We start from the raw sequence: 14,954 nt of genomic DNA, 5'->3' as shown, positions 1-14,954 counted from the left end.
AATGGGGGTGATAATTTAAGCTTAGGATTGTCATACAGCACTTAATGCATTGTTTGGTAACAAAGCAGAGGGAAGGAAGAACCTTTTAATTGGTACTGTATATGAATGCAAAACTCTGTGTTTAGGGATTTAAAAATTATTTTAGTAAATACTTGAGTTCCTACTCTGTGTCAGGCATAGTTTTAAGTGCTGGTGACATAGGACAGAGAAGTAACCTGCTCTCCTTTGAGGCATATTATAGTGTGAAAAGGCAAAAATAAAAACAAAATATTATAGGATAGCAATAATTGCTATCTAGAGAGTTAAAATAGGATGATTGGGTTGTCAGGGAAGGTATGTCTGAGGAGATGACATTTAACTGAGATGTGAATGGAGAGAGCCAACCATGCAACTAGGAGGGGAATACTAGAGGCAGAAGGAACAACTAGTACACAGGTCGGTAGGGCTGAACTTAGCGTGTTTGAGCACCAGAAAGACTTGTGTGCCTGGAGTATAGTGGGTCAAGGAAAAGAGGTCATTGGGATCATAGTAGTGGGTAGTGTACTTGTGGAATATTGGGAAACTAGAACTCTGAAAAGTTAATTACTGCACTTAAGAACCCATACGACTAAGTGGTAGAATTAGAACTCTACCCAGTCTTTTAAAATCAAGCCCATATTTTCCCAAAGTCCAAAATTTCCCCAAATTTGGACTGAATGTAAGTAGTGAATGTAGGTTAACTGAACAAAGGTTTTGAGAGGGAATGCTGTTACAGAAGTGGAGATGGCCCAGGAGAAAATTAGTATTTTTCAAAGCAGGTACAGATTAAATTATGGTTAATAGCGCAGAATCAGGAAGTTAGTTGAGGGGAAATTTGAAATTTGGGAGTTCCTACAGGAAAAGGCTACTGACAAGAATTTTTTAAAAATAGCATTTTTATTAATTTATCTAAAATTTACTGAGCACTTACCATGTACTAGACAGAGTGAGGTGCTGGGATCCTTTTCGTTCGATACATGGTCCTTTCTCTTTGGTTATATGAGGGCATCCTTTTAGTAGTACATTGTCAGCAGTAGGTTCATGGTTTATTTTTTTAAGTTTAATTTTTTTTTTATTTTTTGCTATTTTGCAAAAAAATATTTTGTAACTTTTCTTTGATTACCCGTACTGAGTTGCATGTAATTTCAAGTTCAGAGTCTGTGGAATCCTTTCAGTTGTTTTTTTTTTTTTTTTGTAATTTACAAGTTCTGTGTTAGTAATTGTTTTAGAAACAATCTTTAGATTTGAAAAATACAGTAGTGTTTCTATTTTTTAGTGTGAGAGTATTTCTTTTTAAAATTTAATTAATTAATTAATTAATTTTTTGGAGGGTACTGGAAAATGAACTCAGGGGCACTCAACCACTGAGCCACATCTGCAGTCCTGTTTTGTACATTATTTAGAAACAAGGTCTCAATGAATTGCTTAGCACCTTGCTAAGTTGCTGAGGCTGGCTTTGAACTTGAAATCCTCCTGCCTCTGCCTCCTGAGCACTGGGATTACAGGTGTGCACCATTGTGCCCACCTGGTAAGGGTATTTCTTTCTTTTTCTTTTTTCATGTCTTGGGAATTGAAAACAAGAGTGCTTTAATGCTCAGCTACATTCCCAGCACTTTTTATTTTTTATTTTGAGACAGGGTCTTGCTAAGTTGCCCAGACTGGCCTCCAACTTGGGATCCTTCTGCCTCAGCCTCCCTAGTCACTGGGGTTTCAGATATGCACCACCCCGCCTAGCTAGTGTGATGATGTTTTCAAAGTGCATTCCTTCTACCTCCTGACCCTTCATTGTTTTAAATAAATCTGTACTACTTTCTGGGATATGGATGCAACTAGTACCTAACTCAGCTTTATAGAAAATTGTTTTTAGCAATACTGTTTCTACTCCCTCTACCTGTACCTCAAGCATTTCAAATTAATGTTAATTTCAAAACTTGGATCTAGTCAGATTTATAATAACATGATTAGGATAGGTTCTGCTTAAATCCTGGTATACAAGAAAAACTTGTTTCTTTTCTTTGCAGTTTTAGGAGTGATATTTCACTCAGCCATTTCATAGTTATTAATTTCTTAACCTTTTTGTTCTGGAAGTTAAGAAAAGAGTAAAACCTTATCTTTGCTTTTGTGTATTTATTTTTTCGTATACTGTTTCATTTTTTTTTTTAAAAATGGTGCAGCTCCAATTTGTTTTTTTTTAAATAGTAATGTTGATGAAATGATAAGACATTTTGAAAGGATCCTCTTGAGCACACCTAGTTTTTGAAGAGCTTTTTTTTGGGGGGGCGGTACTGGGGATTGAACTCAGGGGCACTTGACCACTAAGCCATATCCCCAGCCCTATTTTGTATTTTATTTAGAGACAGGGTCTAACTGTGTGCTTAGTGCTTGCTTTTTTGCTGAGGCTGTTTTTGAAGTGACCTATTTTGTAATATTTAATATGGAATTTTACGTTCTTTTGGAGGTTGAAAAATTATTTTTTATCATATTCTTGATTTTCTAAGGATCCTTTCCCTTATCCTTGTATTTAGGGCTTTTTAAAAACTTGTGCTTTTATAACTTAAGTTTGTGGGTATGCCTTGATATAATGAAGATAGTCCCTGGGCTCTACACCTTCCACCTTCCGTCTTTTATCCTTGTGATATTGCATGCTATTGAGTCTGTTTAGCTAGATGGTTTAGAGCTAGAATTCTGCATTTACTTTTGGGCAAGATAACCTTTCTTGAGTTTCTTATCTGTCAAATGGGGTGTAAAAGGGTTGTTTAGGATTAAATGTCGGAATTCATGTTTAGGACAGTGCCCACATGTAGAAAGTCCTTTGTAAGTACAAGTATATATTTCTATTACTTATCTGTTTATTATTATTTGTTGCCCATTTCACCAAAATGTTATAAAGATCATGTGTAAAAATGGGTAGGAAAGCAATGAGTAAGTAAATGTTAGGTGGGTGTATAGGTATGATAGATAAGTTTATAATCCTGATAATAATCACTGACTTTTCTTTGTGCAACTGTTTAACTATCAGTTCATCTATATTAATGATTTTTATTGATATGGGAAATAAAATCCATTATTTATACATTTTATAATAGCTTAAAATAATTTCCCTTTTATGATTGTTCCACTCAATAGCTTCTGTATAGTTCCTCTAATACTAAAATTTAAGTGAGTCCCAGCATATATTCTTCAGTTCACAATACTGAGTCAAGTAGTTGAAGTATAAAGGTGGCTCACTACTGGGTAGTACAGCTACAAAGGAAGAAAAGTGTTTTCAATTATTAAATGAGGATATTTTTAGGTGTCTCCAGAATCCCAAATTAATACATTCACTCTGACCTCTTTCTTGAGTCCTATATATCCTGCTGCTTATTGGATATTTCCACTTGGATAGTTTTTCTGTCATTTCAAACTTAAGATGTCTAAAACTGAGTGTATGGTTTTGCTTTCAGAATTGACTCTGCCTCTTATTTTTTTTTAAATTTTTATGTATTTTTTCCTATTCATGCTATCACTGTTTCCCTGGCAAACCGTTCTTGATCATCTTTGATTTCCATCTTGACCTCTGTCTCTGCTCATTTCTGGATCCTTTTTGTTTTTCTTTAGCAATCTCTTCTGTCCTTACTTCCTGATTTTACTACTGTCTTCAAACTTAATTTCCTTATTCCTATTAAATAATCCCCTTCTTCTATCTCTGATTTTTATAGCTATCAGTATTGAGTACCAGATTTTAAACAGGGAATCTTTCCTAAATAATGCCTACAACTTTTCCTCAGTAACTTTAGCAGGCTAATCAAGAAGGGGGAGAGAGACCTAAGGCCTTGAGGTAGAGGGACAGAATAAGAGATAGTCTCTGTTCTGCAATTCTGTAGCTATAAAACTTTAGGCAAAGCATTTTATCCTTTCAAGCAGCAAGGCCTAGTAGTCTCCTGCAGTATTATTGTGGTGCATGTCCTGGTTGACTGCTTGCATGTGTGGTTATTCACTGAAATTAGTTTTTAGGAGTTTCATAGTTTCTTCTGTGCTTTTGATTCTGCATGTGGAATCATTCCCCAGAGCCACTAGACTTAGAAAACTTCTCCTTGTTTGCTTAATAGTCTGTTTCTGGAATATTCTTAGAACAGTATCTTCTATAAAGGAAATTCTTTCTTTGTTCTAGATGATGTGCCACAGTCTAAATAATTACTTTTTCAGTTAAAGGGATATTATTTTAGAGGGAATCTTAAGATCTGTGATGAATAATAATTATTAAATAAATTTTGTGTTTCTCTTATAAAAATCTTGTAAGAGATTTTTTTCCCCCCCTTAATCTTATAGAAAATGTGCCAGAGGAACTTCGAGAACCATTTTACACAGATCAGTATGACCAGGAACACATCAAACCACCTGTTGTTAATTTGCTTCTGTCAGCTGAACTGTATTGTCGTGCTGGAAGTCTAATTCTCAAGAGTGATGCTGCAAAACCCCTTTTGGGCCATGATGCTGTAATCCAGGCTTTAGCACAGAAAGGTCTTTATGTCACTGACCAGGAAAAATTGGTAACTGAACGAGATCTCCACAAGAAACCCATACAGATGGTGAGTTTTTGTATGCCCAAGATTATTTTAAAGTTTGAAGTACATACTATTGAATGTGAATTGATACTATAAAACAGTGGGAAGTATGTTTTGCCTTTTGATTATCATTTCTACCTAGAGTTTAAAAATTATCCTTTTTTTTGGGTAAATCTTGTTTCTAAGCAAAGGAGGATTTTAACAAACTATTTTGGAATGTTTGGTGCCATCTAATATCTGGAAAAATATTGTGTAGTTCCAGCTTCTTTAAAGTAATTTTAATTTAATATAAAAAGTGTTTTTTCCATCATAAAGACAAACTAGAAGAGATGCAAAATGCATCCTTGACTTTATTTTCATTAGGCAAGAGTTTGAAATTTCTAAGTGTTCATTTTTGTGTTTGAATAAGTGGTAAATTTCTGCATGTTAGATATTTTAGTTTATTTAATAACTGTTAACTCATTCTGGTAGAAAATACTTGCAGAAGGATTCTAAACGGGCCTGGGACCAGCATGCAGGAACTTTTGTCATGGATAGTCTCTGACGACATTAATCCAAATGTTTAAGTTTATTGTATGTTATTTAGACCATTGTAACTGCTTTAGCTTAGGTTTCACAAAACACAATTATGATCAATAATGCTGTTAGAAAGTGGTTTTGCAGTTTGATTAAATCGTATTATCTTTTGTGAGAGTACTAGTCTTGCTTGGGAAAAGGGGTAAGGGTGTACGTAGAAGACTGTATTACAAAATTGTGAAATTTAAGATGGTGAACAAATATTAGTTTACCAAATTTAGTACTAAATGAGGTGATGACCTACTTTGCTTTCTGCCTGTTTTTTCTTCTTTTAAACTTATTTTAATACTTATGAGGAATGGAATGTACCAGAGGAACTTCATGAATAATTTAGTTAATGGAAATTAGTTATGGGTTTATAATAGAATCAGTTAAGATAACTGAGAATATTGATCTATTTGTTGTCAGATATGAGATTTTCAACTTTCCTTGATGACTGCAAATTCAGCTATAGTTACTCTCTGACTTTTGTATACCTACTTTATATATATGTATTTGTTTGCCAGAGGCAAGCAAAATTCAACTAAGATGTTGAATACCATACTATCTGATGTCACATTTAGCTCCTCCAGAATCACTCCACTAGTCGAATGCTGCCACCAATTACTTCCACTTCTTGGCCAAGTGAATAGTTACAAAGCACATTAATGACTTTGAGCAGTAGTAGTTGCTCTTTCAGGTACAAGTAGATAAGCATTTTATAACCTAGTTATCTTTAAATTAGGTTATCTATTTTAGAATAAGAATGAAACAACATACTTTTACATTTTTTTTCTAGTGCAGTTTCTTTGTGTGAAGTATGAAGATATGTGCAGAATTAATTTAGAGATAATGGGTTTGGTAGACTACTAATTGCATTACTTATATTTCTTTCACACTGTACCAATAATGCTAATAACTTTAAATATATTTAAATAATGTTTAAAGGATGTTATTTAAATGATACAGAAAATTATTTCCCTATTTTTCTGGTTCTAACTTTTACTTTGGGTTGTTAGAACTTGAAAACATGATACCTGGCAAGCTCATTTTAACATTTTGCAATGAAACATTTGCTGACCTGTATTTTAATTGTATACTTTCAATTTCAGTTACAATTTAAAGTTTTTCTATTGCTATGACATTTTGGTTGATATTGTAATACTATGTTACCCTTTCTTAAAACCCATGTGATAAAATTTTTCAGATTACAAGTCAAAGCTTGTACCTTAAGAAACTTTTTTTTAAAGAGTTTTTGCTGTTCAGAAAGTATAGAAAATATTTTCTTTAATTTGCATTGAGTATATTGACTATCACCTACCACTTTTTATCTATAAATTAAATTAGTAATTTTGGCATGTTTCATTTGTATATTCTGCTTCACAGCTTTTTTTGGCAGGGGGATGTATGGTGGCAGCAAAAGTATCATTCTTATTTTTTAAAAAAATAGCATTAGTACTACTTCTTTTTGATCGGTCTTAATATAAAGTGTGGCACCTTAATAGAATGAAAACAGATTCCAAGTCAATTATGAATTTTAAGATAGTGATTTTTATTATTTATTTATTTATTTATTTGTGGTACCAGGGATTGAACCTGGGGGTGTTTTACCATTGAGCTACATTCCCAGTCCTTTTCACTTTTTATTTTGAGATAGGACCTCACTAGGTTGCCTAGACTGGTCTGGAACTTGGTAGTCTTCTTGCCTAAGTCTCCCAAGTTGCTGGGATTACAGGTGTGTGCCACATACTACACCTGACTAAGAGTGATTTTTAGATGAATATATGCCAAATTATCAAATTTAGTTTCATGTGGGATTAATATGGACTTGGAGGGATGAAAGTTTCTTTTTTATTTGGTGTTTTCTCTTTTAACTTTTTTGTATTATTAACATTTTTATATTTAAAAACTTACAGAAAAGAAACTTAAATTCAAATAGAAATAATCTTTTATCTAAAGTGCCTTGTATTTATATTAAATATTTCTGAGAGTCATATTTTTAAAGATAAATGGGTATCCTGCTATTAGCTTTTAAGTAAACATAGGAAATGAGCAAACATTGAAGAATTCTTTAAATGATTGAATTCAGGGATCTCATAAATGGCTTTCTGAAGCTTTAATATATCTTTTCTGTGGTACATTTTAGTAATTCATCTCTAAAGAGGAAAGATGTATGACTTAGGCAAATTTGATAATAAGTAGATCTCATTATCAACTTTGGAGTGGGAATGGAGAGAATTTTTTTTAAAATGAGAATTCATGTTGGAGAATATATATTTTCATTACATTGCTTTTTAAAGAGATTTTGAGAGTACAGCTTTAAACTATTTTGGACAGCAATTGGTTTAGAGAACTATAGCTTTTAAAATGTGTTCTATATTTATATAACTGGAAAAAGTATCTTAAGACCTTGTGTTTTAAAGACAATGTTTATTATTTTATTTCAGCACATAAACGTTATCTGTGAGATTGCTAGAAAGAATTGTAATTGTAATCTGCCTATGAATATGACAAATGTGTTAATAAAGAACAAATATAAAAAATATATAGTCAGCCCATGGCATTCAGAGATTCCACATCAGTAGGTTGAACCAACCAGGAATCATTAGGGGGTAAAAATTGGGTCTGTACTGAATATGTACAGAATTTTTTCTTGTTGTTATTTTCTAAACAATACAACTATGTGTATCATTTATGTTATATAAGGTGCAAATGACCTAGAGAAGATTTAAAGTAAGGAAGTTATGTGTTACATGCAAATACTACACCATTTTGTATGAGGGACTTGAACCCCAAGATTTTAGTATCCATGAGAGGTCCTGAAACAGTCCCCCAGGATATAAAGGGATGACTCTACAGTTTGCGAGAATTAACAGGAATGTATGCTTTAATGAGCATTAAATATATGACTAAGAAGTAACCAAAGCAAAAAGTGGTGTCCGTTAAAATCACAAATGAACATTTTTCAACCAAAAGTTTGTTTTGGCCCAAATCATGTTATCTATCATCAGAGTAAATACTGGAACCCAGAATGACGTGAAAATTGAGAGGCTTGTAGGCTTGTAGGCTTGTAGCAAATGAAACCAAATGCTGCAATATATGTATAAAGGTGAGATGAGGCTAAAAAAATATTTCAAGTTAGATTATAAAAAGACTTTGGGTTCCAACTAAGGATTTTTAACTTTTTTTTTGTGGGTTACAGGATCATGGAATAAATTATCACAACTATTCTTTGTTTCTCTCCTCTTCCCCGGTTATTAGTTTTGGTTTTTTCCCTGCCTGTATAAAATAAAACTTTGCAAAAATACTTTGTGAACTAATTTACTGTCAGCTTAAATTATGACCATCCTACTAATTCTTAGATCTTTATGATTTGCATATATTTGTTTACCTTTCTACTTTTCAGACTATTTGGTAAGCTCTTTTTATTTAGTGTGCCATATGCTAGGCAATGTTCTTACACTTTATGCACTATCTCATATAGTTTAATTCTTAGAACAAATTTAAGAGGAAAGTATTGTTTCTGTTCTGTTGATGAAAAAACCTGAAACTTTGAGAACATAACTAAGGTTACAGAGCAAATAACAGTAAGTAATGAAGGCAAAATTCTGTTTTAACTATAAGTCTTATGTTTTTAACCATGAAGTTGTATTTTTGCCTTTGCCTAGGTAGGTAGGAATAGGTGGGTAGAAAGTGATGAGGTAGAAGGAAATAGAAATGTTGTGCTATCTGGAAATCTGCCTGATGGTTTGTTTGCATTCTGGGTACTTTGCCCAGTCTTCTTTGCAAAACAATTTACTGTTATTCCTATTTTAAAGGTTATGTTGATTTCATTTACATGGAAGTGACTGTAGTGTTTCAGTAGGATGGTAAGTAGGATGAAGGTATAAAGGGTGAAGCAGAGAGGGTGAGACAGTAGGTAGAGCCTGGATAGACTTGAGTTTTGTGATGATTAAAAATGTACAAGGTGATCCTCTAGTTAGCATTATTTTTGCTGAACATACGAAAGATATTGATAACAAAGATAATCTTAGAAACACTTGTCCTTTTCTTCCTTTCTTTCTGCCATTTTGCCCTTCTTCCCTACCCCTTCTTTTATTTTTTTTCTGTCTCTTCCCTTTCTTTCCCTTCCCTCCTTTCTTTACTTCTACCTCTCTACATTATTGGTCCTGTTTGGCAGCTATTCTTATGGATTTCCATGGTTCCACCATCTGTTGGAACCCAGTATAATTTACTCATGTAGAGACTCAAAAAAAAAAAAATCTTCTTCCTGATTAAAAATTTTACTGCAGAGAACAGGGATTAAAGAAATGTAGTATTACAGTAGAGTTGGGAGATTAATTTCTTGTTATTCTTGTATAAGAGTTCTTGCTTTTAAAATTGTTTTTTTAAAGAGAGAGAGAGAGAGAAATTTTGTAATATTTATTTTTTAGTTTTCGGCAGACACAACATCTTTGTTTGTATGTGGTGCTGAGAATCGAACCCGGGCCGCACGCATGCCAGGCAAGCGCGCTACCGCTTGAGCCACATCCCCAGCCCTTGCTTTTAAAATTTATGAGCAGAATTTGTCTTTGAAAATTTATTTTAAATTCTCACAGCTGTTGTTAAACATGGTTTTTTCTTTACGTACAATACTGGAACTTACTTGTCTGTTTTCCACTCATCATAAGCCTACTTGGATTCCATTATTTCTTTTTCTTTTCTTTCTTTTTTTAAATTTTAGTTGTAGATGGACACAATACCTTTAGTTTATTTATTTTTATGTGGTGCTGAGGATTGAACTCAGTACCTCACATATGCTAGACAAGTGCTTAACCACTGAGCTACAGCCACAGTCCCATCCCTTATTTTTTAGTAGCATACCTCTGTACAAATTCAGATTAACTTTTGATATCTTACAACCATGTTTATTATGTTAGAGTCATTGTTTATTTATGATTATTTATTTGGAACTCTTAAGTTTATTGTCAAGTTAAATGGTGCTTATTTTATCAGATGGCCTCACAGAAACTTTTTATATTATAAAACTGAATTCAGTCAGACCATTTATTAATTTGGCTTATTTAAGGATCTTCTGTAATGTCCTTTGTACTGTTTCCTGTGATTTTATAAAGTTCATGTTCTCCAGTGTCTTTGTGTGTGTGTGTGCGTGTGTGTGTATGTGTGTGTGTGTGTGTGTGTGTGTGTGGTGCTGGGGATTGAACCCAGGGCCTTGTGCCTGCAAGACAAGCACTCTACCTACTGAGCTATATCCCCAGCCCCTCCAACGTCTTAATTTCTAGTGGGGATTGTAAAAATTCATCAGATTTTATTTAGGAATATGATAGCACCAAACTCAGTCCTGCTCTTTTTGGTGGGGTGGATGGGGGTAACTGTAAGGTTAGGCAGCAGTGACCAAAAGGAGGCAGATTTTAAAAGGCTGCTGAAGGAGGCTTTATTGAGGTTTCACTCCTGGGGGAGACCCTCAGACCAACAGGGTGGGTCTGAGGACAAGCTATCAGGGCTCAACCGGACTGGAATTTTTATTTGTCTTAGGGCGGGAAGGGAGGGCTTGGGTCAGGAAAAGGGGTTTTTAGACTCCCTTGTCCTGTTGGCTTTGGTGGTGGTGGGGTGCTGGCTAAGATCCAGGATTGGCCAGTAGACCCTGCTGATTGACAGGCAGTTCCATCAGCACCTGATTGGTGTTTCTTTTGCGCACATGGGTTACTTGGTGCTTTGTTCCTCAGCCACCTCCATTGATCTAACATCAACCAGGGATTGAATCCGGAGTACTTAACTACTGAGCCACATCCCTATTTTGTACTTAGAGACAGGGTCTCCCTGAGTTACTTAGTGCCTCACTTTTGCTGAGACTGGCTTTGAACTTGCCATTCTCCTGCCTCAGCCTCTGGAGTCTCTGGGATTACAAGCGTGTGCCTGACTCCTTTTTGTTTTTTATTTTGAGACTGAAAGGCCAGTGACTCAACCGAGACGGAGTTTCAACCAAGTGATTTTATTGGGGGGCTGCCTGAAGGAGAAGAAAAGAGAGTCAGAGGAGAGAGGAGGGCAGAGAGAAAGAGAAAGAAGAGGAAGAGGACAAAGAGGAAGAAAGCAGAGAAGAAGAGGAGGGCAGAGAGAGAAGAGAGAAGACAGCATGTGATTATAAGCTTCGGCTTAAGAAGGGTTGCATAGGGGACATGTTGGGTGCCAATTGCCAGGGTAACTCAGGAACAGCGAGTGGACACTGTGTCCTGTGGGGATTGGTGGAGGAAACCTTTGAATTTGGCGCTCTTGGCTTGGGGCCCTTTGGAGAGGAGGGAGGGGGTAAGGGATTCCATGATGTTCTCTGAGAAGGGGGAGTCTCCCACACACCAAACAGAGACAGTGCCTCACTAAGTTGGATGAGGCTGGCCTTGAACTTGGAATCCTCCTGCCTTAGCCTCCTGAGTCGCTGGGTTACAGGTGTGAGCCACTGCACCCAGCTCAGTCCTACACTTAAGACAAGTTTTGAAGGATGTGAAGGAATTGAAGTAGGGAAAGGAAAGCTGTGCTGTAAGGTATTGTATATGGGAGTAAAAGGGAATCTTAAGAGGAGCATGAGAGCATGACACACAAGGAAAAGCGAGAGCTTTAGTTGTAGCTTGAGATGAGTTGCGTACTGCTCTCAGAGAGAGTGAGATCACATGGTAGATGGAGATAGGGCCTCTATGATCTTTTATGCTATGACAAAGGTGTATGTTATCCTGGAAGTGATAGGGAAGTGCTGCATAGTATAGGGTTTAAACCCTACAGAGGTTGTCATTAGACTGGTGTTCCAGAGAGTTACTCTGGTGTTACTGCTCAGGAGGCTGATGAAATAGCCTAGGGCCTGAGTTAAGGTAGTGGCTGGAGAGATGTAGAAGTGGGTGGGAAAGGCATTTTTAAGGTAGGTAGGTAGGGTAGAGATGACTTTTTGACTCATTAGAGTTGGGAGATGAAGAAGGGATCCTAGAATAGGCTGACAAAAATATATTTTATCGATTATGCCAACTCTAATTAATTAATTAGTAGTTAACCACTAGAAACTAGGAAGAACAAGCTCTTTGGTTTTTACTCTCTGGAATTCTTAGAGTCTGGATGTTCTCCACCTGTCCTCTGTTGCTTTTTTTTTAGTTGTTAATGGACCTTTATTTTATTTATTTATATATGGTGCTGAGAATCAAACCTAGTGCCTCATACGTGCTAGGCAAGTGCTCTATCACTGAGCTACAACACCAGCTCCCTCTGTTGCTTTTGATACTTTGGATCCCTGATTATTTTACTTATTTTATTTGGAGGTAAGAAACAAAACAAGTAATGAAACAGCTTTATAGATTTAAAATCTTGAGCTAATATCCTCCCTCCCCTTTCTTTTTCTTTTTTTTTTTTTCTTTTTCCTTATCTTGACCTGATGACTTTCTTATTGGTATAGGGGATTGAACCCGGGGTGCTTTATGACTGAGCTATATCCCCAAACCTTTTTATTTGAGATAGGGCCTTGCTAAGTTGCTTAGGACCTTACAAAGTTGCTGTGGGTGGCCTCGCACTTGCCATTCTCTTGCCTCAGAGTCCCTGGAATACAGGTGTGCACTACTACACCTGACTTGAGGTGATTTTTGTGTGTGTGTGGTATGCTAAAAGAATATAAATTTATTTGAAACCAGCTCTTGGAAAACCTTAACCAGTCAGACAGTAATATCTAAGTTAATACATTCTCAATGTGTATACATTTAATGAATTTTAGAATTATCGTCAGCTTGGATATTCTGGTTTCTGTATCAGTACAAACTGAATTAAATCTGAAACACAAGAGGAAAGGCCAGTGTTCTGTGACTGCACCGTCCTATACAGTAGCTACCAAGCCTTGTGGATATTTAAAATTAAATTCATTAAAGTTAAACAAAATTTAAAAGTTCATTTCCTCAGTCGCATTAGCACATTTCAAGTGCTTATTAGCTATCTGTGGCTAGTAGCTATAGTGTTGGATACCAAAATACATAACATTTTCATCACCAAATTGAGCTGATATTCTTTTTTAAATTTATTTTTTGATACCTAGGATTGAAAACAGGAGTGCTTAACCATTGAGCCACATCCCCAGCCCTTTTTTAATATTTTATAGAGACAGGGTCTTGCTGAGTTGCTAAATGCCTCACTAATCTGCTGAGGCTGGCTATGAACTTGGGATTCTCCTGCCTCAGCCTCCCAAATTGCTGGGATTACAGGTGTGTGCCGCTGTGCCTGGCTTTTTAGAGCTGATACTCTTAAACCTCTTATTTTTGTTTATTTATTTATTTATTTTTTTTTAGAGAGAGAGAGAGAGAGAGAATTTTCTTTTAATATTTATTTTTTAGTTTTTGGTGGACACATCTTTATTTTTTTAAATTTTTATGTGGTGCTGAGGATCAAACCCAGTGCCTCGTGCATGCCAGGTGAGCACGCTACCGCTTGAGCCACGTCCCTAGCCCAAACCTCTTATTTTTTTTAAAATATATTTTTAGTTGTACTTGGACACAGTGTCTTTTATTTATTTTTATGTGGTGCTGAGGATCGAACCCAGTGCCTCACATGTGCTAGGCAGGCGCTCTACACTAAGCTACAGCCCCAACCCCTAAACCTCTTATTTTTAATGAGAAAGATAAAGGCTGCTCTCTTAAGTGTCATCCTAGGTTTATCTCTTTTTATTTTAGTACAGTTGTAAAAGATTGATTTGTATATAAGTGAAGGGTCATTGTATATACAGAGAAATGAAATGAGATTGAAATGATTTTGGTGGAATATCCAGTCTTTTTAGTTTGTTGCATTATGTATTTACCATGAAGATTTATGGACATTCATATATTCAATAGATACTTAATCAGCTCTGATATTGGCCCTCAGCTAGATGTTAGTGATAGAGTAGATGATCTTGGCCCTTCAGATGATCTTGAAAGAATTAATGTGAGTGGGAATGTGGGGTTGAAAGAGATGAAGTGTGAAATAGGATAGGACTGAAGGTACAGAACTGTGGTGATAAATTGTTAGGAAAATTTAACACCTTACAGATGTTAGTTATTAATGTGCATTGCTTAGTTATTAATGTGCATTGCTACCTTATAGGTGAGAAAACTGACCTATAATTCACCCCACAAGGTAAGCTAACTTGCCTATAGCCAAACAGGTAGTAAATGATGATCATAGGATTTGAACTTGTATTTGGGGACCCCAGAGCCCAATATTGTTCCCCCTACACCATATGACCTTCCAGAGAAATGAAAAAGAACCGACAAACAAATATCTTCCCCCTGCTATTTCTGTAGTGATTAGTAGCTTATAAAATGTTTAAAAATATTATTATTTGGTAACAATCATAGAAGACAAATAGGGCAATTATTATCATATGCTTTTACAAGTAGGAAACTTTATGGATAGATGGATTTAATAGTTACTTATTTGGTTCCTGTTGGAAGAAGTATAGAAAGAAGAAATGATAGCTCATGATCACAGAGATCATGGTTAGTGACAAAAGCACAGATAAATTTCTGACTTCTAAATCAGTGCTTGTTCTATAAATACATTGTGCTACCTTTGTTTCCCTGTCTTTGTAGATTATACCCATCAGTGTGAAGTTAGGATATCAAACAGTGAGAGGATGTATAGCAGTGAAGGGTAGTACGATCAGAAGGGTGCAGGGTAGGAATCCTAAGAATGGTAATAGGAGAGAGATAAGGGAATTATTTTGTTACCGAAGATACTCTTTTGTAGACAATAGGTCTCATTTAATGACCACTTACATAAAAATATACAGCTTTACAAAAATAGAGTGATTCAACTTTGCAAAGTGAACAGAGGGAGAATCAC

General features: G+C 35.5%; 1 protein-coding gene across 8 annotated transcripts in view; it reads left to right on the top strand.

Moving 5' to 3' along the window:
* The window catches only part of Camsap2 (calmodulin regulated spectrin associated protein family member 2), a 90,857-nt gene that overhangs the window by 18,961 nt on the left and 56,942 nt on the right, over positions 1-14,954 (top strand). For 7 of the 8 annotated variants that reach the window (XM_046464530.2, XM_046464513.2, XM_046464485.2 and 4 more), the window contains exon 2: positions 4,327-4,586. The exons of the other annotated variant lie outside the window; for it this stretch is intronic. In XM_046464530.2, coding sequence (XP_046320486.1) covers positions 4,327-4,586 — 260 coding nt within the window. The remainder of the gene's footprint in view (positions 1-4,326; positions 4,587-14,954) is intronic. 8 annotated transcript variants of the gene reach the window in all.

Source organism: Marmota monax, unplaced genomic scaffold, assembly GCF_021218885.2.
Source record: "Marmota monax isolate L192 unplaced genomic scaffold, Marmota_monax_Labrador192_F-V1.1 WCK01_AAM20220418_F8-fsc00099, whole genome shotgun sequence".
NCBI lineage: Eukaryota > Metazoa > Chordata > Mammalia > Rodentia > Sciuridae > Marmota > Marmota monax.
The sequence above is the reverse complement of the archived record's forward strand: the minus strand, read 5'-3'. Positions and strand labels throughout refer to the sequence as shown.